Here is a 21,215-nt window from a genome sequence, read left to right on the forward strand (position 1 = left end):
AATTTAATCACAGGCTACCAACTTTGCTTTTTAACTTCATTATTATTTTTTGGCCTTTATTGGAACAGATCAGGGAATACTTTCTCTTGTTTGTTTGTTTTTCTGAATAAAGGGCTAACATAAACATAACAGGAACAGGAACACAGAAAACCGCTTTTAAAAACCTTTTGCATAAATTAATAAACAGGCTGCAGAGAAATGGACTTCACTGAGGCCCATCAACTGACCTTTCCGGGAGAAATAAACTGAACTAAACTTTGAGGTGAAGGGAGCTTAGACATTTCGCCTTCTTCTTACACTCTTTGAAAGGTTTTTTTGTTTTTATTTTAAATATACCAGGCAATCAGGCCCTACTAATGTCTTCAAAACTGCATTGGCTGGCCCTTGTCCCCACCGAAAAATAAAATAAAATCAGGGACTACAAATTTCTTTTGCACCATCAAACTTGGGTGGTCTTTTTCTGTGAGTGTGTGTGCAAATTTTTGCAAACTTTAGAAAAGGCCGGTTGCTAAGGCTTCTTTCCTCCCAAGCTGGCTGAGACAATGACGGTTGCCAGGCGACATGCCAGGATCGAGGGGAAGAGAAAAGCAAGGGGCACAGTCGCCATCTCAGAGTGGAGAAAGGATGGGCAGTCTGGAAGCAAGAGAGAGAAAAACACAGCCCCGTTTCGGACTCAAAAAGGGGGGCAATCCTCCCACGGCCACACCCCAAAATGAAGCCAGGCAGCTGTAGAAGAAGAAGGGGGTGCAATTATTATCAACAACAAACCTCCCCCCAAAGGAAGGAGAGATGGAGAGGGAGCATGAATAATAAACTCCAGAACCGAGTTCGAATTCCACCTCTTGGCCTCGGTCACACAGCGAGTGGAATTTGACTGGAATTTGACCATGAGGGCTGGGCTTCCTCATGCAAACTTCTCTCAGGGATGTCCTAAACTTAAACCTAAGAAGTTTAAGTTTCCTTTAAAAAAAAAGGAGGGGGAGTCTCCATTTAAATTTGCAATGCACCCCCTGCCCCCATTTCCATAACCTGCAACAACGTCTACAACAAGGATATTGCTGGAGCTGCAGAATTAACAGCAAAAAAAAGACGTCTGCAATTTGGCCCTCTCTAGGGAGCCTGCCATCGTTCTGCGGAAACATTCAACTCCGTACATTTAAAGCGCATGGCTTCCTACAGAGAATCCTGGGAACCATAGTTCCCCGCCTCACAGTGCCACAATTTCCAGGGCTTTTTGACAAACTAATGTTCCCAGGGTGCAGACTGTGTGGATGCACCCTGGCTTCATTCTTCCAGAACCAGCATAAATGGAGAGGGTTCACTCGAGCATGTGCCGAGTGCACCTCTGACTTGCGGCTCTTCGGAGAAAGATCTCCCCTCCCTTCCCCTCTCCCTTTTTGCTGTGTTCTCAGGATTGTGCCACATCTGGTTTCAAACCTGTTTTTTCCCTTTTCCCATTTAATAACCGCTGTGCTCAAGAGAGTCTACAGCCGAAGGAAGTCGAGGGTTGACATCTCCCGTCATCGCCGCCACTAAAGGGCGCAGGATGGGTGCCTTTTTAATCACAAAGCCGGACCGGAGTTGCCGGGTCCAGGCTTGGTTGCCGTGGGCGACGGCGTAGGCCCGGCGGTGCTTGAGAAGGGGACAAAGGCCTTGGCAAGGCTGGCGCTGGCAGGGGCCTCCTTTTCTGTGGCACACAGGCCTGCCGTCTTCACTTGGGGCAGCCCAGAGACTCACTTGCCACGCAGTGGTTGTGGTGCCCACGCTGCCTTGCAGCCGCCATTGCACAAACCCAAGGCTGCCATGAGCTTTAATTGCATTTGTTTGCCTGGGAATTCTGCCACAGCTTCTGTCAGGGGATGCGGGTGGCGCTGTGGCTTAAACCACAGAGCCTAGGGCTTGCAGATCAGAAGGTCGGCGGTTCGAATCCCCACGACGGGGTGAGCTCCCGTTGCTTGGTCCCTGCTCCTGCCAACCTAGCAGTTCGAAAGCATGTCAAAGTGCAAGTAGATAAATAGGTACCGCTCCGGCGGGAAGGTAAACGGCGTTTCCGTGCACTGCTTTGGTTCGCCAGAAGCGGCTTAGTCCTGCTGGCCACATGACCCGGAAGCTGTACGCCGGCTCCCTCGACCAGTAAAGCGAGATGAGCGCCGCAACCCCAGAGTCGGCCACGAATGGACCTAATGTTCAGGGGTCCCTTTACCTTTACCTTTATCTGTAGGGTTATGGAACTGTAGGTCTCTCTCACGCTAAATTTCCTTCGCACCAGCAGGCCTGCTGGATCAGGCCCATCTTGTCCAGCCTCCTGTCCTCACATTGGCCAAACTAAGGTGCCATGTGCAAAACAAAGCCTGGAGATACATGGAGTGGATAAATGTACAACTCTATCTTAACAAGGTACATGTGCAATGAACATTATACAGACTGGATAAATAAACCGTTCAACAAGTAGCACAAGTCCAATCACAGAACGGCAACCCACACAATGGCAAGGGTAGCACACTGGAGAATATGGAAAGGTTTTTCAAAGCTGTTTTTCAAAGCTTGAACTGGATGAGATGTTCTTCAATAGGTCTTGAGTTGGAAACACAAAGCAAGTGGACTACTTGTTGAAAGGTTCATTTATCCACTCTGTATAATAATAATAATAATAATAATAATTTATTATTTATACCCTGCCCATCTGGCTAGGTCCCCCCAGCCACTCTGGGCGGTTTCCAACAAAACACTAAAATACAATAACCTATTAAACATTTTAATTCTTCCCTAAACAGGACTGCCTTCAGATGTCTTCTAAAAGTCTGGTAGTTGTTTTTCTCTTTAACGTCTGGTGGGAGGGCGTTCCACAGGGCGGATGCCACCACCGAGAAGGCCCTCTGCCTGGTTCCCTGTAACTTGGCTTCTTGCAGGGAGGGAACCACCAGAAGGCCCTCAGTGCTGGACCTCAGTGTCTGGGCAGAACATTTATAGCATTTCTTGCACGTGTAACTTGTTAAGACACAGTTGTACATTTATCCACTCCATGTTTACAGTATCTCCAGGCTTTGTTTTGCACATGGCACCTCAGTATGTTTGTTGCTTGAAAGGTTACAAGCCTATATCTATTCTAGCTATTATTCTAGTAAATTTGGTTTTATACTCATAAGCCAGTTTGTGGTGTCGTTGTTTTGTTGCATTATTATTACCGTCACCACATTTGGTACTTTGTGTATATACTCACATTGGCCAAACCAGATGCCTCTTTTGGGAAACCCGCAATCAGGATTCGAACCCAGGAGCGCTCTCCCCTCCTGCGCATTCCAGCCACAGGTTTTCAGAAGCATTGCTGTCTTCAGCTGTCTCCAGACAGAGGAGCAGCCATCATTAGCTGCTCTCGTCTATGAATTCGCCCAATCGTCCTTCAAAACCATCCGAGAGGACTGCCATCGTTGCCTACTGTGGAAGGGAGTTCCACAGTCTAACTATGCCGCTGCTCTCCCACCCTTTCCGCACAGGCCCACTTCTCTTCCGCCGCAATTCGCCCGAAATTTTATCATGTGAACAGCAGGGAGGAGCCATGGGGGAAAAAACTGCAGGAAACATACCACACAAAACCCCTGCAATATTTCAGGTTCGCAAAGAGATCTTGTCTGGAAGCGAGCAACATGGAAATCAGCGCTAGGGCTTTCTGCTAGATTTCCAGTAGTGTTTTTTTTTCGCGCCGCTTGGAAGATCACATAGAAACGGGGAGATGAAATAAAGCGCTGTCTGCATGCATGTCAGCTGTGATAAGTTTGGAACAAACACACAGACACAGACACAGACACACACACACACAAACCCCGACATGACACTACAATTCATTTGCTACATGCGCCATCCCTGCTAAGATCCCACACTTCATCCAGCTACCTCTGGGGCTTTAAGGCAGCATGACTGAGACTCCATAAAGCTGGACCATAAAGAAGGCTGATCGCCGAAGAATGGATGCTTTTGAATTCTGGTGCTGGAGGAGACTCTTGAGAGTCCCATGGACTGCAAGAAGATCAAACCTCTCCATTCTGAAGGAAATCAGCCCTGAGTGCTCACTGCAAGGACAGATCCTGAAGCTGAGGCTCCAAGACTTTGGCCACCTCATGAGAAGAAAAGACTCATTGGAAAAGACCCTGATGTTGGGAAAGATGGAGGGCCCAAGGAGAAGGGGACGGCAGAGGATGAGATGGTTGGATAGTGTTGTCGAAGCTACCAGCATGAGTTTGACCAAACTGCGGGAGGCAGTGGAAGACAGGAGGGCCTGGCGTGCTCTGGTCCAGGGGGTCATGAAGAGCCGGAAACGACTAAACAACTAAACAACAACAGACTTGGGAGTAAGCCGGCCCCATTGAACTCAACAGGACGTATTTCTGAATAAATGTACAGATTGTTATAGGGATGGTGGTGGGGTTTTGGGAGGGGGAGTCTGGATGATGACCTGAGTTCCTCCCAATTCTTGGAGTCCTCTCCACAGTGAGGTTTATCAACAGAGGATTCTATCGCTGAACTAGTCAGACAAGTTTATTTGTAAGGCAATGACCATAGCTGTCCCCTGAAGTGTCTGAGAGCTGAGCTGAGAGCAGGTTGGAAGCTGGAGACACAGAGACATACTTGATCTGTACTGGATCCTTTGCTGCGACTAATGGAAAAGCTTAATCCGTTCCAGAAGCCCGTTCTTGAACCAAAACCGTTCTTTAGCTGAGGCGCACTTTCCCTAATGAGGCCTCCCACCACTGGTGCCCTTCCATCGTTTGGCTTCTGTTCTTAGAGCGAGGTAAAGTTCACAAACTGGGACACCACTTCCGGTTTTGCAGAGTTTGTAAACCGAATACTGTGGACGCTCGGGGTTGCAAACGTGATCCGTGTGGGAAGCACGTTCACAACCCGCAGCGTCCGCAACCCACAGTGCCATGTCTGTGTACACATGGGTTGCGATTGGGCGCTTCTGTGCATGCACAAGCACCAGAACCCGGAACCCATTCCAGTACTTCTGGGTTCGGCACAGTGCGCAACCCAAAGGGTCTGTAACCCAAGGTATGACTGTAGTTCGTAAACCGGGCTGTTCTTAAACCGAGGTACCACTGTGAATGTGTAACAATATGATCATCAAGTCTTCTTCCCTTCCCAAAGCACACTGGGCCTCCATAGTTTTCTGCCTTCCAAGCAATCGCCTGCACCCTCTTATTTCCTTCCGCGCAGGCTGGGCGCGGAACGCTCTGTCTCGGTTGTGAAACCTGCTCTCTCTCTCGCTCATTAACTCGGCTTGGGAGTCTCCAAGATTCCCTTTCCGCCTCAGGGGGAAAACTCCCAGGTGAAAGAGTTAGGCAGTGATACGGGTGAGGAGAAGTCCAAACCAAACTCGATCGCCCGCTCTTCTGCCACAAGAGCATTCTGGGACACGAGACCCCGTCTCCAGCCCTCCCAAGGTGGAGACTGCAAACTTGTGCCATGAAAACCATTTCCGAACCACGGCAGAGGAATTCAGAGTCTGAAGTGTCCTTCCCTCCAAATTCCAGGCCTGCGTGGAAGGAATGTAAGGCGTTATTTGCCGTGCAAACACAGCTCCACCCTGACGACATCTGTAGACTGCAATGATTTAACACCCAGCGCCTGCACAACCTACTTCCACGCGGGCTTATATGTCATCTGGTATACTGCGGCAGGACATGGAGGTTCTGCTTAACAAATGTGGGTAACAGTCACCTTTCTGCCTTTATCGCTGGCATTCTCCCCGTCACATTTGCCCGTGAAACTCCAGGACTCTGGAAGACTCTTGCCCCCTATGCCCAATATTCCTTGCTGCCCCCTCTGGGCAGGAACCCCCTACTGAAACATCTGCATGTGACCAGCTGTTTTCCTTCCTGGTTGGGCCTCGGGAGGATAGCCCCATGGCCCTCAAGAGGAACATTTGTGGCCCCCCAGATATTGCTGGCGTCCAATTCTCAGCTGCCAGCATGGCAAACAAACTACAGTTCCCAAGATGGTGTGGGATGCTTTAAATGCGGGAGTTGGGATTCCAGGGGATGGGATGGAGTGTGGGCCCAGAAAGGAAGTGATTTAAAAGGAATACAAAAGTGAACATTTTTTTTGTACAGTGGTACCTCTGGTTACGTACTTAATTCGTTCCAGAGGTCCGTTCTTAACCTGAAACTGTTCTTAACCTGAGGGTACTGCTTTAGCTAATGGGGCCTCCTGCTGCCGCTGCGCGATTTCTGTTCTCATCCTGAAGCAAAGTTCTAACCTGAAGCACTATTTCTGGGTTAGCGGAGTCTGTAACCTGAAGCATCTGTAACCTAAAGCGTCTGTAAACCGAGGTACCACTGTACTTGCATAGGAATATTAAGCCTATTTTAGGAATTAAAATAACCACACATAGGAAAGTGAGATGGGGGGGGTACCTTTAGCAAACATTCTCTCCCCCCCTTTTGCAGTTTCCTTGTTAAAGGAAGCTTACTCAGGAGTAAATTTACCTGTTTAAGCACAGAAGTAAGAAGGAAGTAAGGATTCTATACGGGCTCTTGGGGAAAAAGGGCAGATTTTGTTTACAACAGAAGCAAAATGTCTTTCTTTGCGTTAAAAAACAAACAAACGTGGGCACAGTCCCTGATCCAAGGAGGCCAAATTGCCTATGGGTCACCCAGAGTATCAGCTCTTAGGGAACAGGTAGCGTAGAAGGCAACCTCAAGCAAGCTGACATCACCCATCGAGAAGGCCTCGCCCCGCTGAATCAGACCTGGGCTGGCTTCCTGCATGGTCACCTAGTTGTGGGGGAAGGAATAAATGAAGCACATGGGTTTGGGGGAAGAGAGGAGGAAGCAAACAGGCTGATTCAGTGCCCCCCCCTGGGGGGGGACATTCCAAAGGCTTCTCCATCAAGCCTGGTCCTGCCTAATTTTCCCTGCAAGGGCTCCGCTGGGCAGGGTGGCACAAGGGTTTTCCCCACCCACTTCTAAACACACCCACGTAGGGTGTCAGAATCACACCCCCGCAGAAGCAGTTAACCATTAACCCCGCTGGCATGGCTACGAGGGGTTTGCTTCATTCAGGGGGAAACGGAGCTGAACAGAGTTGCAAGGGCATAGTACAATTTCGCTGCATTTCATTGCTTTCTCGTAGCTGCCTCCCTCCCGTACGATATGATAATCTTTATTGTCATTGTCCCATACAGAACAACAAAATTGGGGGGGGGAGGAATTCAACATTCAAAAAGCAACAAGCCTGCTATCCCGGTTATCCCAGCCTGGTTAGCCCCCTAAAAGCTCTGATAAGGTAAAGGTAAATGTAAAGGGACCCCTGACCATTAGGTCCAGTTGTGACCGACTCTGGGATTGTGGCGCTCATCTCACTTTATTGGCCGAGGGAGCCGGCGTACAGCTTCCGGCTAGCATGACTAGCATGGCTAGCATGACTAAGCCGCTTCTGGCGAACCAGAGCAGCGCACGGAAACGCCGTTTACCTTCCCGCTGGAGCGGTACCCATTTATCTACTTGCACTCTGACGTGCTTTCGAACTGCTAGGTGGGCAGGAGCAGGGACCGAGCAACGGGAACTCACCCCGTCACGGGGATTTGAACCGCCGACCTTCTGATCGGCAAGTCCTAGGCTCTGTGGTTTAACCCACAGCGCCACCCACGTCCTGATACCCCATAATTAAATACAATATACTCCCACAGAGACTGCGTTTAAAACCAAAATCACATTTGAATAGAAACTGTTTCTCAGGCGGCTAGTCCTAGTCTTTATAACCCTGGACCTTCATCCAGAAGGCAGAAGCTGAAAGAGATCATTTCCGGGGTGCACACTATCCTGCGCTATCTCTGAAGCTTTCTTATGGCACCTGGAAGCATAGATTTGATCCAAGGTGCGAAGAGCGCACCCAGTTATTCTCTCCGCAGTCTTTACAACCCTGGACAGCATTGTTTTTCCCCTGACCGTGCAGCTCCCAAACCACACACCACGTGGCTGGAAACTGAGACTTGGCGGGGCACGCACATGGCTCGCCATCAGTCCTGGTGGCTCCCACACTCGCTGATGCATCTGCGTGCAAGATTGCGTCGCCTCCAGTGAACGAATCCTCGCGGCAAACCCACAAGCAGGCCCACAAATACCCAGGAAGTTGCCTTGTCAGGCTGCCGGCCCATCTAGCACAATATTGTCTGCACTGACTGCCAGCGGCTCTCCGGGGTTTCAGACCAGGGACATTCCCAGGTGCTCCAGCCCATCCCCTAAAAACTAAGCAAGATTCTAGTCCTCATGGTTCTGAACAGAGGGCTGAATTGTGTACAAACGCAGGAGGCTGCCTTCTACGGAGTTAGACCACTGGGGCCCATCTAGCACAATATTCTTCACACTGACTGGCAGCAGCTCTCCAGCGTTTCAGACAGGGAGTCTTTTTCAGGCCCCTCCCCATCTCACCTGGTAAAAGGTAAAGGGACCCCTGACTATTAGGTCCAGTCATGACCAACTCTGGGGTTGCGGTGCTCATCTCGCTTTCCTGGCCGAGGGAGCCGGCGTACAGTTTCCGGGTCATGTGGCCAGCATGACTAAGCCGCTTCTGGTGAACCAGAGCAGCGCACGGAAAAGCCGTTTACCTTCCCGCAAGAGTGGTACCTATTTATCTACTTGCACTTTGACGTGCTTCCGAACTGCTAGGTTGGCAGGAGCAGAGACCGAGCAACGGGAGCTCACCCCATTGCGGGGATTCGAACCGCCGACCTCCTGATCGGCAAGTCCTAAACTCTGTGGTTTAACCCACAGCGCCACCCGCATCCCAGCATCTCACCTGGAGATGCATGCAAAGCAGAGGCTCTACCCCGGAGCTACAGACCTGCCCATGTTGGTGAGGATCTCTGCCCTCCCAGCTTCAGTCCCTACTGGCATCACCAGGCAGGGCAGAGAGACAGGCTCCTTGTCTCCCCAGGAAATGCTGCCTGTCAGTGTTGACAGTAGTGAGCGACGACAGCAGGAGGGTGTGTTGGATACTTTAGCTTTCAACTTCCAAAAATGAATGCTGCTAAAAAGCTGTAGCATGACTTGGGAATTCAAGAAATTTTGGTTGAATTGATATTCCGGTAATTTAGTTTTGCTTCGAAAGTAATATGTGTGCAGAATTGCACAGAAATCATTGAAAACAACTGAAGTTCTTCTTCTTCTTGTTGTTATTTAGCATTACCTGACATTTTCAAAAGGTAAAATGAAAATTCTTTGGCTTCCCGAAAGCAAATTATGTGCTTCTTCATCAAATGTAGATTTGCCAAGCTAAATGTTGTCCATTGGCAAAAACAATAGATTTGAATCCCTCACAACCAAAAACATATTTTTAAGACGCCTCACTGAAAAAACCTGAAAAAATAAAGTTCCACACCCTAATACAGTGGTACCTCAGGATGCGAACGGGATCCGTTCCAGAGCCCTGTTCGCATCCTGAAGTGAACACAACTAGCGACTGTGCATCTACGCATGCGCGGGTCATGATTCACCGCTTCTGTGCATGCGCGTGACATCATTTTGACCGTCTGCGCATGTGCGAGCAGCAAAACCCAGAGGAAATGTGTTCCGTTACTTCCAGGTCACTGTGGAGCGCAACCCAAAAGCGCTCGACCTGAAGCATATTCAACCCGAGGTATGACTGTAAAGCAGTTCCCTCTGTTCCTGTTTAAATCAGCCCTTTCTCCAGAACAATGAGGACTAGCCTCTCATTTTATTTTTAGGGAAATGACTGCAACTCAATGGTAGAGCAGGTTCAACAACAAGCATTCCCCTAGGAAAGACCCCTGTCAGAAACTCAGGAGATCAGCTGCCAGCCATTGTAAGTAACACTGATTTTGCATGGACCAATCATAGGGATCCCAAGGGATCTAGTCCAACCCCATGCAATTCAAGAATCAATGATCTGATTCAGTCAAAGGCAGCACTCTGTGGAATACATACTCTCATATGCTGGGGATCTGGAAGCTTTGAAACATTATTATTTCAGCAACAACTATGTAGATAGGCAGTTATTGGGTTATAGGGGTGTGGGTTAAGTTATTAAGCGGAGGGGTGATGGGTTAAGCATTCACAACTTTGTTCTAAAAAGCTGCCACCAAAAATAAACAGCCATTTACCAGGAACAGGGCTCAGAAAACAGGAACTCTTCCTGGTAAATAGGGGAAACTGGAGGGCAGAAGTATGCCAGCCATCATTTTGATGGGCAGTTCGCTAGCCCACGAGAAAAGCCAGGAGGGAGATGGTCCTTTCTGGATTATCACATCTCTCGGGCTGTTTCTAAAACTGCAAACAAGAACTGCTCCGATAGGAAACCTAAGCCTTCTTCAGCTATTTCTGATCTGAAGTTTCTCTAATCTGCAATTCGGAAGGTGATTCAGCCACAGTTTAAGGAAGCCGGGGAAAAGAGGAAGATGATTAGGCCAACTAAAATGTGACAAAAGAGCAAGTTTTTTATTTTAAGGTTCTGGAGAACTCTACATTCTGAGCCCGGCTTCGGCTGGGGAGGGCGGGATATAAATAAATTATTATTATTATTATTATTATTATTATTATTATTAATTAATGAAAGCACATTTTCCTACTCTTAAAAATCCAGGGAAATGTAGCTCATAAAGGATGCTGGGAACTATAGAGCAGTAAGGAGTATAGTTCCCAGGATTATTTCACACTCTCTCTCTCTCTCTGTGCTAGCTTTAAATGTATGGTATAAACGCAGCCCAAAAATATCGACTGAAGGATATGCCATGGAGCCTGAATTTGTTGGGAAAATCTAAAGACAGACCTTGAGACAGAAGGCATTCCAATGAAATTTAAGCACGTCAATTAAAATTATATCAAAAGTGCATCCAGGGGACTTGAAAGCAGTTGCCTCCATACCGTTTGAAAAATTGTCCCCTCTCTTAAATGGCAAAGATTATTTCCATTTCCAAACAAGACCTTTTTAAAACAATAGAAACATTTCCCCCCAACAGCTAAGATCTACCGTCAATGATTTGAATAAGAATACACATTCTTATTTAGGAGTAAACTCCATTGAATGCAGTGGGACTTACTTCTGTGTAGACAGTACACAGGATTGTGCTGTAAAATATAATTGCATTCGTTCTGCACTGGCTGTGATTTTTAAAGAACCCCAAATCTGAGGATCACCTGTTGCTAAATCGGAGGCTAAATCGAAACCGGCCCATTTCTTTCTAGAAGTGTCACTAAGATATACAGTCAAGATGCACATTAATTTAATTTAGGCGCGCATTTTTAGACCGGAACGTCCTGCAAACAAGTTGAACATGAGAATCGGGGCCTATTTTTTTTATATAGGGAGGCGGGAAAGAAAATCAAAAGAAGTTCAGGATTTGCTGCGGAAAGAGAAACTTGATCCGACTTTTTCTTTTATGGGCTGGAGGGAAAGTTGGCTGGGCGCTCAGCTTGACCCAACGAAACGAGGAGGGAGGAAAACGAGGAAGGGGGAGGGAAGGCAGAAGATCCCAAAAAATCTGTTTCCAAGGAAAAGCGAAAACACTCACCATGGTGGAATCTTGTCTGCAAGATCTTCACCCGCGCAGGCAATTCCTGGTTTTCTTACTGAGTCTCGCAGGTGTCGCCCATCAGAAACTCACCGCGGCGGCGTTGCAAACTCCTTTTTCCCAGGCGCAGGGAAAGTTCTCCTCGGGAGTTGGGGGCACTTCCACCCCCCCGCAAAGTGAAAGTGCTCCCAAAGTGGATGAACTGGAGGAGGGGGAGGGGAGGAAAGAGAGCGAGCGAAATCAACTGCTCCCTTCAAAACATTCCTGACCTGATCGCCCTCTTCCTCTGCAAGATGGGTTGGGCCAGGAGAAGGAGGAGGAGGAGGAAGGCAGGAAGGCAGGCAGGCAGAGACAGGTAAGCTGTGAAATTGAGGTTTGCTTTTTTTTTTTTTGCAAGGCTGGCTAAGGGGTGGAGTGGTTGAGGTTTTGCATTGAAATGGCAAGGGAAGGTGGTGGCGGTGAGTTTCGCAGGCGCCCCCTGGTGGAGCAGAAAGGCGAAGGCGCGCAGCTGCGGGCGGGGCGCTTATGCAAGGCTGCCCTCTCCTGGGCGAAGGAGGAATCGCAGCGGCGGGTTAGGAGACTCAAAAAAAGGAATTACGTATGTGAACTGTGAAATAATGGAAGGCGGGGAGGGCACGCAGTCCTATGAACGTTTAACTGCATGGGGCTTTTGTTTTGTTTTCTGATACACCAAAAAAGGAAAAAACAGAACAAAAATACAAATAAAAACGGTGATACAGTGTTAATTACAAATCAATAAAGCAAAAAATGGTCATTGGACTATAGACCCGACCTCCCGCCTATTCTGTAAAGGGTAAAGGGACCCCTGACCATTAGGTCCAGTCGTGGCCGACTCTGGGGTTGCGGCGCTCATCTCGCTTTATTGGCTGAGGGAGCCGGCGTACAGCTTCCGGGTCATGTGGCTAGCATGACTAAGCCACTTCTGGCAAACCAGAGCAGCGCACGGAAACACCCTTTACCTTCCCACCGGAGTGGTACCTATTTATCTACTTGCACTTTGACGTGCTTTCGAACTGCTAGGTTGGCGGGAGCGGGGACCAAGCAACGGGAGCTCACCCCGTCACGGGGATTCGAACCACCGACCTTCTGATCGGCAAGTCCTAGGCTCTGTGGTTTAACCCACAGAGCCACCCGCGTCCCTATTCCTTATTTCAATTATATATTATTTGTTCCCAGCACACACTTTTATGATAATTACTGGTTTATCTTAGGTCTCATCTCTTTCTTAAAGCTACTACTGAAATTATTCAAATACTGTGATAGTTTAAACTGTTATAGTTGTTCTTCAAATAAACTTTGAAAGCTTCCCATTTTAAGACAAATTCCTGTTTTGGTTTGTTCTTTTTTTCCTGATAAACAGTCTAACTCTGCATAATCTGTTAGCTTTTGGATCCATTCACGAATAGCCGGAATTTCATCACTCTTCCATTTTCTGGCAAAAAGAACTCTTGCTGCCACTGCACCGTATAAAAAGATACCTTTCATTTTTTGCGGGATATCAGAATCTGTAGTGCCCAGAAGATAAGCTTCTGGTTTCCTCTTAAAGGAAATCTTTATCATTTTTTTGTAATTCTAAGTGGATACTCTCCCAAAATGCCTGGATTTTCTTACATACCCACCACATGTGATAGAAAGTGCCCGATTTGTCTCCACACCTCCAGCAGTTCTTTGGGACACTTTTGTACATCTTCACGACAGTTTCCAAGGTGTTAGATACCATCGATGTTGCATTTTTAGAAAATTCTCTCTTAAGACATCCATGGGATTATTTTGATGCGTCAATGTTAGTCCAGGTCACTGGCTCCGCCACAATCCCAGCCGGCAACTTTCTATGTTCCTATTTAAATGTTCAGTATATCCCTAGACTCCCCATCAGAATAAGGCAGGGGTCAGCAAACTTTTTCAGCAGGGGGTCCAGTCCACTGTCCCTTAGACCTTGTGGGGGGCCGGACTATATTTTTTTGGGGGGTGGGATTCCTATGCCCCACAAATAACCCAGAGATGCATTTTAAATAAAAGGGCACATTCTACTCATGTAAAAACCACTGATTCCCAGACTGTCTGTGGGCCAGATTTAGAAGGCGATTGGGCCGGATCCGGCCCCCCTGGCCTTAGTTTGCCTACCCCTGGAATAAGGCAATGTCATTGCTGCATGTGTGGATCTTGAGAGAATATGGAAGAATTGCTGTGAAATTGCGTTTGCCTTCCACAGACCTCACCAGGTTCCAGATACCCTGAAAAGGGGTCCCGTTAAGCCCCCACTGTTGCCAGTCAAGGTCAGAACAGCTTTTAGGAGGAACTCTTCCTTCGTCGCATGAGACATTTCACCTTTTTGAATAAGTGCTAATTACGTCAGCACAGCTGACTTTCGTGTCCCAAGCACTGATGGGCTCACAGGAGAATATCTTTTCCCTGGCAGTGTGTGGGAGATGTTGTGTGGTGTGCTGGACAGCAAACACACCACAGCACAGCTCCAATACTTCCCCCCCCCAGGAGCAATGGCATCATTTCCCAGAGCCCCAGGGCAAAGGATGGACCCCCTACTTGCTCTGGGAAGGGAATGAGGTGACAGCAAGGCTTTCAAGTTTGTCTGGTACAGATTAGCTCAGAGGAAGTCAGGCAAAGAACCAAACGCTAAGGCTAGATACTTCTTTCCTTTTCTTTGATGGAGTTCCTACTTCACACTTAGCAGCTTAAATAGATGCATGTCTTCACAAAGGGGTCAGCATTTCTTGATTGAAATGCCAAAGGCTGTGGTTTAGTTCAATGCAGTTAAATGGAGGACTAACATTTTTGCGGCAGCCATGTTTTAAGGGCTGCATTTTTAAGTTACAGTGCGACGGCAAGTTTTCAGCTGGATGAACAACTCTGATCTTTGGAAAGGATAGGCCCCTAGACTGGGATGGCTAACCTGTGGTGCATGGACTGTATCCAGCCCCACAAAAAGTATTTTTGGCCTCCCCAAGAACCCCACCTATCTGGGTGTCCATCAATATGCAGATGATACCCAGCTCTACCTCTTTTTCAAATCAGAACCAGTGAAGGCGGTGAAGGTCCTGTGTGAGTGCCTGGAGGCGGTTGGAGGATGGATGGCGGCTAATGGATTGAGGTTGAATCCTGACAAGACAGAAGTACTGTTTTGGGGGCACAGGGGGTGGGCTGGTGTGGAGGACTCCCTGGTCCTGAATGGGGTGACTGTGCCCCTGAAGGACCAGGTGCGCAGCCTGGGAGTCATTTTGGACTCACTGCTGTCCATGGAGGCACAGGTCAGTTCTGTGTCCAGGGCAGCTGTTTACCAGCTCCACCAGGCACGTAGGCCAGGACCCTACCTGCCTGTGGACTGTCTCGCCAGAGGGTGCATGCTCTAGTTATCTCCCGCTTGGACTACTGCAATGCGCTTTACGTGGGGCTACCTTTGAAGGTGACCCGAAAACTACAACTAATCCAGAATGCTGCAGCCAGACTGGTGACTGGGAGAAGCCACCGAGACCACATAACACCGGTCTTGAAAGATCTACATTGGCTCCCAGTACGTTGCTGAGCACAATTCAAAGTGTTGGCGTTTACCTTTAAAGCCCTAAACAGCCTCAGCCCAGTATACCTGAAGGAGCGTCCCCACCCCCATCGTTCTGCCCGGATGCTGAGGTCCAGCGCCGAGGGCCTTCTGGCGGTTCCCTCATTGAGAAGCAAAGCTACAGGGAACCAGGCAGTGGGCCTTCTCGGTAGTGGCACCCGCCCTGTGGAACGCCTTTCCATCAGATGTCAAAGACATAAACAACTACCTGACATTTAGCTTGTTTGGAGGTTCTAGCAGGGGAGCGCAGCTATCGTATACCCTTGACCGAAGAACGGTACACTCCTTCTATCTGGGATGGTCGTCCTCTTCCACCGAGCGCGCATAACTACCTGACATTTAGAAGACATATTAAGGCAACCCTGTTTAGGGAAGTTTTTTAATGTATGACATATTAGTGTATTTTGGTCTTTGTGGAAGCTGCCCAGAGTGGCTGGGGAAACCCAGTCAGATGGGCGGGGTACAAATAAATGATGATGATGATGATTTTAAAATTAATGACTGCCCTCTCTCCAGTTAAAAAAAGTATGGCTTTACCAATTGACAAAATAAAATCTGCAGAGGGACGGCAAATGACTGAGCCATTCACTTAAAATCAGTACAGTGGTGCCTCGCAAGACAAAATTAATCCGTTCCGTAAGGCTCTTCGTATAGCGGTTTTTTCGTCTTGCGAAGCAAGCCCATTGACAGCTTAGTGGCTTTTAGCTATCAGCTGTTAAGCGGCTTAGGAAAAGGGAGGAAAAAGGGGAAAAAACACCTCAGCCAATCACCATCAGAACCACCATCACTAGCACCACAGCCACAGAGTTACCTCCCCGCAAACTGCAAACACGCCCTTTGTTCACAAAGATTGTATTCATCCCCCAAAAGAAATGAGACAGGGGTCAACAACTTCTCTGCAAATATTCGGCTTGCATTTTTTTTTCTCTTCTTCTTTACATATGTATATATATATATATATATATATATTTATAAAAAAAGGGACATTTTTATTAGAAATGTAAGTTCATTTCATAGATTTTTATTTTGGAGTTTTGGCCCATCCTTACCAACTAGGGAAAGAAAGAAGGAAGGAAAAGAAAAAGAAAAACGCACGCACACACAAAATGGTCATGCACAAATGTTTTTGGAAGCCGTCAGCAACTCTCCTGAAAATGGGGGAGAACTTTTAACGGGGCTGGCGGGGCGCGCATGTGTAAAATGCAACTTGTAATGCATTTTAAGAGAGACTGCTTGCTTTCTCACTTGTTAATGGCTTACCCTCTTCCTACAGCTCTTCCCCACTTTTGTAGGGTTGGTGTTACAAACAGTGATAAGCCCCTTGTCCCTTGCTGGCAGACCAGCTTGTCTCATTTGCTGACACCCCAGTTCAGCTATAATTCAGACCTGCGGCTTCCTGCTACCCGCCCCAAAAGACCTCGTTCAGATAATTCAAATCGAGAGGGTGCTGGGAGAAATAACCACCTATTTGGGATCTCAATAAATTGGTTCGCGCGAGCACCCGTTAGCCACTGAGTGCCCGGAAGTCTCCTGGTGACTGTAGTAGTGACTGCTTTTGACAGCTGCTCCTGACCCACTCCTCTTGCTATCCATTTCCCTGCATGCTCGTCGCCTTCTTGGTTGCTGCAGGAAGTCATCCACGAGGCTCCAAAAAAGGCGCTGCACGCAGCAGGCGCCGTCGCAGAAAGCAAAGCTGCTACAGTCACCCGGAGGCTTCCAGGCACAGAGAAGGCATGGCGGCTTGTAAGTTCCCTGTAGGAACTGGCAAAGGGAAGAGGGATTTATGTAGCCGTTGTTACGACGAAACACCGCTAAATTTCTCCCTCCTTTAAAACCGTGCTTTTCACAAAGACATTCATAATGCATCACTTTTCAGTCAACGCTGCCCAAAACCTGTACGATTGTAAGGTTAGGGGGGTACCAAAAAAATAAAAAATCCTCCCCATTTCTGCTTTTGTGTGTGGATGCAGGTTTTTTAAAAGGTGAACACTTCCTTGCCCTGTCTGTCCCCCCCAAGGTGTTCCCCCCCTGCCAGAGAGCGGCTGACTGTGAAGCCCCCTACCTAAAAAAAAGGGGGGGTTATCCAACAAGAAGGAACTGACAGGTGCGACAGATGAAAGCAGACAGCGCCCATCGTGAAAGAATATTTTTGAGATTGTGTTTCTTGTTACCTTAGTTCAGATTTTAAAATGGGCGGAGGGGGAGAGAATGACAAGCTGCTCTGCTGCGAGGACCACCAAAAACTTTGTAAACAGAAGATGTAAGTAGAATTTGCCGCTGGAAAGGGGGGGGGGAGGAATTCACACACAAACACACACATGAGCATGGGCTTACTGGGGTGGGGGAAGAGACTTGTTAAATCACCCGCCCCTTGCAGACCTGATGCTGCCATCTCCCCCCCTCCCACCCCTGCCCAGATGTTTCTGAACAGATGCCTGCGCAGTTTGCTGCGTCAAGACTGACAGCTCCCCTGCCCGCCCCCCTTTTAATCTTTTTAATTTTTTTAAATTAAAAAAAAGGGCTTGGTGAACCTGCACATTTAAAAACAGCGCACACATTTATACAGAGAAAAGGAATGTCTGCTAACACCTCTTTGCATTTTATGCAGCAATATCCAAGCTCCCAGCTGCTCAATATAGGGTCTCTTGTAAAAAATAAAAAATATTTCTTTGCTTTTTTTTTAAAGTACGGCATGATTTTAAGTGCTATGTACACACACTTGGTATAGCATGGGGAAATCATAGACGGGAAAGGAGATTTGGGGGGGAGGCCAGCAGAATGATTAGACAGGGAAGGAAAAGCAAAAACCAACAACACAAAAACCTCACGCAATGAGGTATCGGACACACAAATGCACGCCTCCCCCCCACATTCACATGGCATTGCCTCCCCACCCCCCAAAAAGCAGAATTTCGTATTTGAATACATGGAAATGGGCTCGCTTTCCTCCCGCGACAGAACCACGTAACTTTTCAGTGACTCGAAGTACCAACTCTCTTTTCTTTTTTTTAAAGAGGGAAGGGGGCAAAGGACAGCTACACACACACACACACACACACACAGCTGTTTCTAAAATTCATATTGCGAAAAAACACAACATTCATGTCTCCAGAGAGCTGAGTCCCAGTGATCATTTGTGACACCTCCCAGGCTCAATGATGGCTGCTTTCAAAGAGGTGCCACATCCCAGCGTGTTTTTGACCGCGAGCGATGGAGGAGAAGGCACTGTCTAAGACCCAGAGGACTGGGCAAGAGGGCAAAACTCGGCCAAAGAGGGGAACGTTGACCCTTGGGAACCATAGAGGCGTGGGGCTCCCTGGGAGGAGGCCCTGTCTTGGCTGCACTATGCTGGGAGCTGTAAACTGGGGCAACTGTTAAACAGGGGGGGAAGAGGGAGGAGAGAAGAAGAGACTTGGGGGAGAGGAATAAACAGCTATGGGGGAGGGGGAGAGAGAGAGAGATTGGCTGCCCAGTGGGAAGTAAGTGAACTAAATACACCCAGGAAGAAAAGAAATGTTTTCGTTCTCTAAGGAGGTTGTGGCAGGACGAACAGCGGCAAGAGACTTTCTGCAGCAGTGCTAAGGAGATTTCAACGCCACACAAACTAAGGGAACAGTTAAAAAACCCTCTGAAACTAGTATTGCCAAATGCTTAGCGGATGCTTCCCATGCCATGGATGGTGTAAGAAAATATATATATATATATATATATTGAGAGTAGAAAGAGGTGCAAGACAGAATTCCCGCTGTGACAGGGACAGGGTGGTGGTGGTGGCAAAGGCTGAGCGCTCTCCTGCCCCACCGGCAGCCAGTTCCCACCCCAAAAACTGTGCTCTAGAGAAGCGGTGTGGAATAATGAAAACACCGGCCTTTGTGCAACTCGCAAACGGTGGCCCCTTTGCATGAAACCTGTGCAGGAAAGAATACAGGGGTTTGGTGATGGCGGGGAATTTAATTGTCTCGACAGAAACACACATGCACACCAACGGAGAAAAAAAACATGCATGGGTTGGGAAGTGGGGTGGAAAGGGAGGGGGACATTTGAGAAGTGGGGGATAAACGGGGGTCTTGGAAATGGGAGGCTCAGAAATGCATGATTTCCCGGAGCTGTTGCAAAGGCCCATCTCTCTCTCTCTCTATTCCCCCTTCACCCCAAAAAAACCCACCCTAGCCACTCCGTTCTCCCCATGGCCCATAAAACAATTGCGGGATTGTTGCGAGAGAGTGACAGTTCAGAGGACAAAGACGAGGTATAATACTGAAATAAATGATTTTCGAGTTTCGGGGGCCGGGGGGAGAGGAAGGATGGCGACGATGGGGACAAGGGCAAAACATGGTTCTTCTTCGTGTGTGATTTCCCGACGTCCAGAGAACAAAGGCTCCGTCCTTTCGCTCGTTGGCTTTTCTTGGGGGAAGAAAAGCAAAGACCTCAAGGTTTTCTTTCCTACATGATCCTTCAAAATTTCGCATGGGAAGGGAGAGAGAAGATTCTCTAGCTTAGTTCGAGAGGTCCTTCTCCCCCACTCCGAAGCCCCCAACCTACACCCCGAACCCCATCAGTGTCCAAAAGAATCCGGTAAAAAGGGGTGCTGCGTTCGAGAGACGCCTCGGGAGGAAGGCAGCTCCTTGTTCCTTCCCTACTTCCGCCATCCAGCTCCCTCCGACAAGGACTTTTTGAGGGTCTCTGGCTGTGGTGGGGGTGGATGGGGGGCGGGCGGTTTCGCCGGCATGTCTGGGGAGCGCGGCAGGCGGTCACATGATGCCGTTGGTGAGGTACTGGAAGCCGTCGTAGAGCTTGGTGGTGATGGAGCGCATGCTGCCGTCCACCATCTGCTCGATCAAGAGCTGGAGCTGCTCCTCCGTCATGTTCATGTGGAATCGCTCCTTCAGGTTGCGAATGGTGCTGGAGCCGTGGAAACAGGGCAGCTGGGAGCCTGCGGAGAGAGAGAGAGGGGAGAGTCAGCGCCTTCTGGAGCCCCAAGTTGGCCCAAGGAGCGCCGCGCCGCTGCGGAGAGGACACGATCCGTCTCTCTCTGTCCACCGGGAAGGCTGAGAAGTCTTATTTAATCTCGTAAGGTTTACGCACTGCCTGAACCCTCCAAGCGCTTTACAAAGAGAATGAAAGGATAAAATTGCAGGTGTCCCCGCCCCCTTACGCAGGGAATACGTTCCGAGCCCCCCGCGCACAGGAATCTCAACAAAGACTCATTGAATGGTTGAGTTGCGAGGGACCCCAAAGAGCATCCAGTCCAACCCCCTGGAGAATAGACAGAGTGGCTCAGGCAACACAGCCAGATGGACAGCACAGAAATAATAATAAAATTATTATTACTACTACTACTACTACTACTCCATGATGGCGACTGTAACTACGATGTAAGCTGTCGTTTAGTGCCTAGCAAAAGCACCCGCAACCTTCGGCCCTCCAGATGTTTTGGACTACAATTCCCATCATCCCTGACCACTGGTCCTGTTAGCTAAGGATCATGGGAGTTGTAGGCCAAAACATCTTGGAAGCCTTGAACTGTCTTGATCCAACAGGTCCTTAAAGGGCCACTGAAATCTTCTGGGGAAGGCGGAAGCTTTTAAAAAAGGGGGAGGAACACCCTGCGGGAATTATGCAATTCATGGAGGATAAAAGTGCCAACAGCTGCTGTTTGCAGTAGGTAGCTAAAGGGAAGCTAGCTCAGGAGCAGTCTACCTCCAAATTCCAGGTGCTGCAGAGGTTGGGTAAAAATAAAGGGGCTGGCCATTACTGTCTCTGGGAACTACTTCCAGAGAGGGGTGCCAGCCTCTTGCGGCAAAAAGAACACCAGACCAGGCGGAACTTGGCCTGGTCAAGCAAGGCAGTTGTGTTACTTTCTTATGGACTAGCAACTTATCCGAATACGCTGCTCTCGACACTCACTGATGACCTGAGCTACTGCGGGGGCCTGAGACTGCTGCGTTTCGCCCAAGCAACACTGGCAACCTGCAGGACAAACTGATAACAAGCGCTCTGGTTACTTTTTAAAGAGAAACAAAGAACCCCTATCCTTTTTAAAAAGGCCAGTGCCTCCTTTAGGCTGCTGATTAAAGCGGCTTACAAGTTTCCTTG

At 48.5% G+C, this 21,215-nt stretch overlaps 2 protein-coding genes across 4 annotated transcripts in view; both read right to left on the reverse strand.

The window, feature by feature from the left end:
• Positions 1 to 11,842, reverse strand: part of LOC309358376 (unconventional myosin-Ie-like) — a 46,290-nt gene extending 34,448 nt beyond the window's left edge. The window contains exon 1 of one of the 2 annotated variants that reach the window (XM_081891359.1): positions 11,525 to 11,842. In XM_081891359.1, the coding sequence (XP_081747485.1) occupies positions 11,525 to 11,527 (3 nt within the window). In that variant the 5' untranslated portion in view covers positions 11,528 to 11,842. Of the gene's footprint in view, positions 1 to 1,437; positions 1,588 to 11,524 lie in introns of those variants that run through there. The other variant, XM_081891358.1, reaches the window with a different exon arrangement.
• Positions 11,843 to 16,120: 4,278 nt separating this feature from the next.
• PI4KB (phosphatidylinositol 4-kinase beta) overlaps positions 16,121 to 21,215 on the reverse strand; it is a 49,390-nt gene continuing 44,295 nt past the window's right edge. For both annotated transcript variants that reach the window (XM_081891419.1, XM_081891420.1), the window contains one exon: positions 16,121 to 20,052. In XM_081891419.1, the coding sequence (XP_081747545.1) occupies positions 19,871 to 20,052 (182 nt within the window). In that variant the 3' untranslated portion in view covers positions 16,121 to 19,870. The remainder of the gene's footprint in view (positions 20,053 to 21,215) is intronic.

This window comes from Podarcis melisellensis (genome assembly GCF_964234715.1).
Source record: "Podarcis melisellensis genome assembly, chromosome: 16".
Classification (NCBI taxonomy): Eukaryota; Metazoa; Chordata; class Lepidosauria; order Squamata; family Lacertidae; genus Podarcis; species Podarcis melisellensis.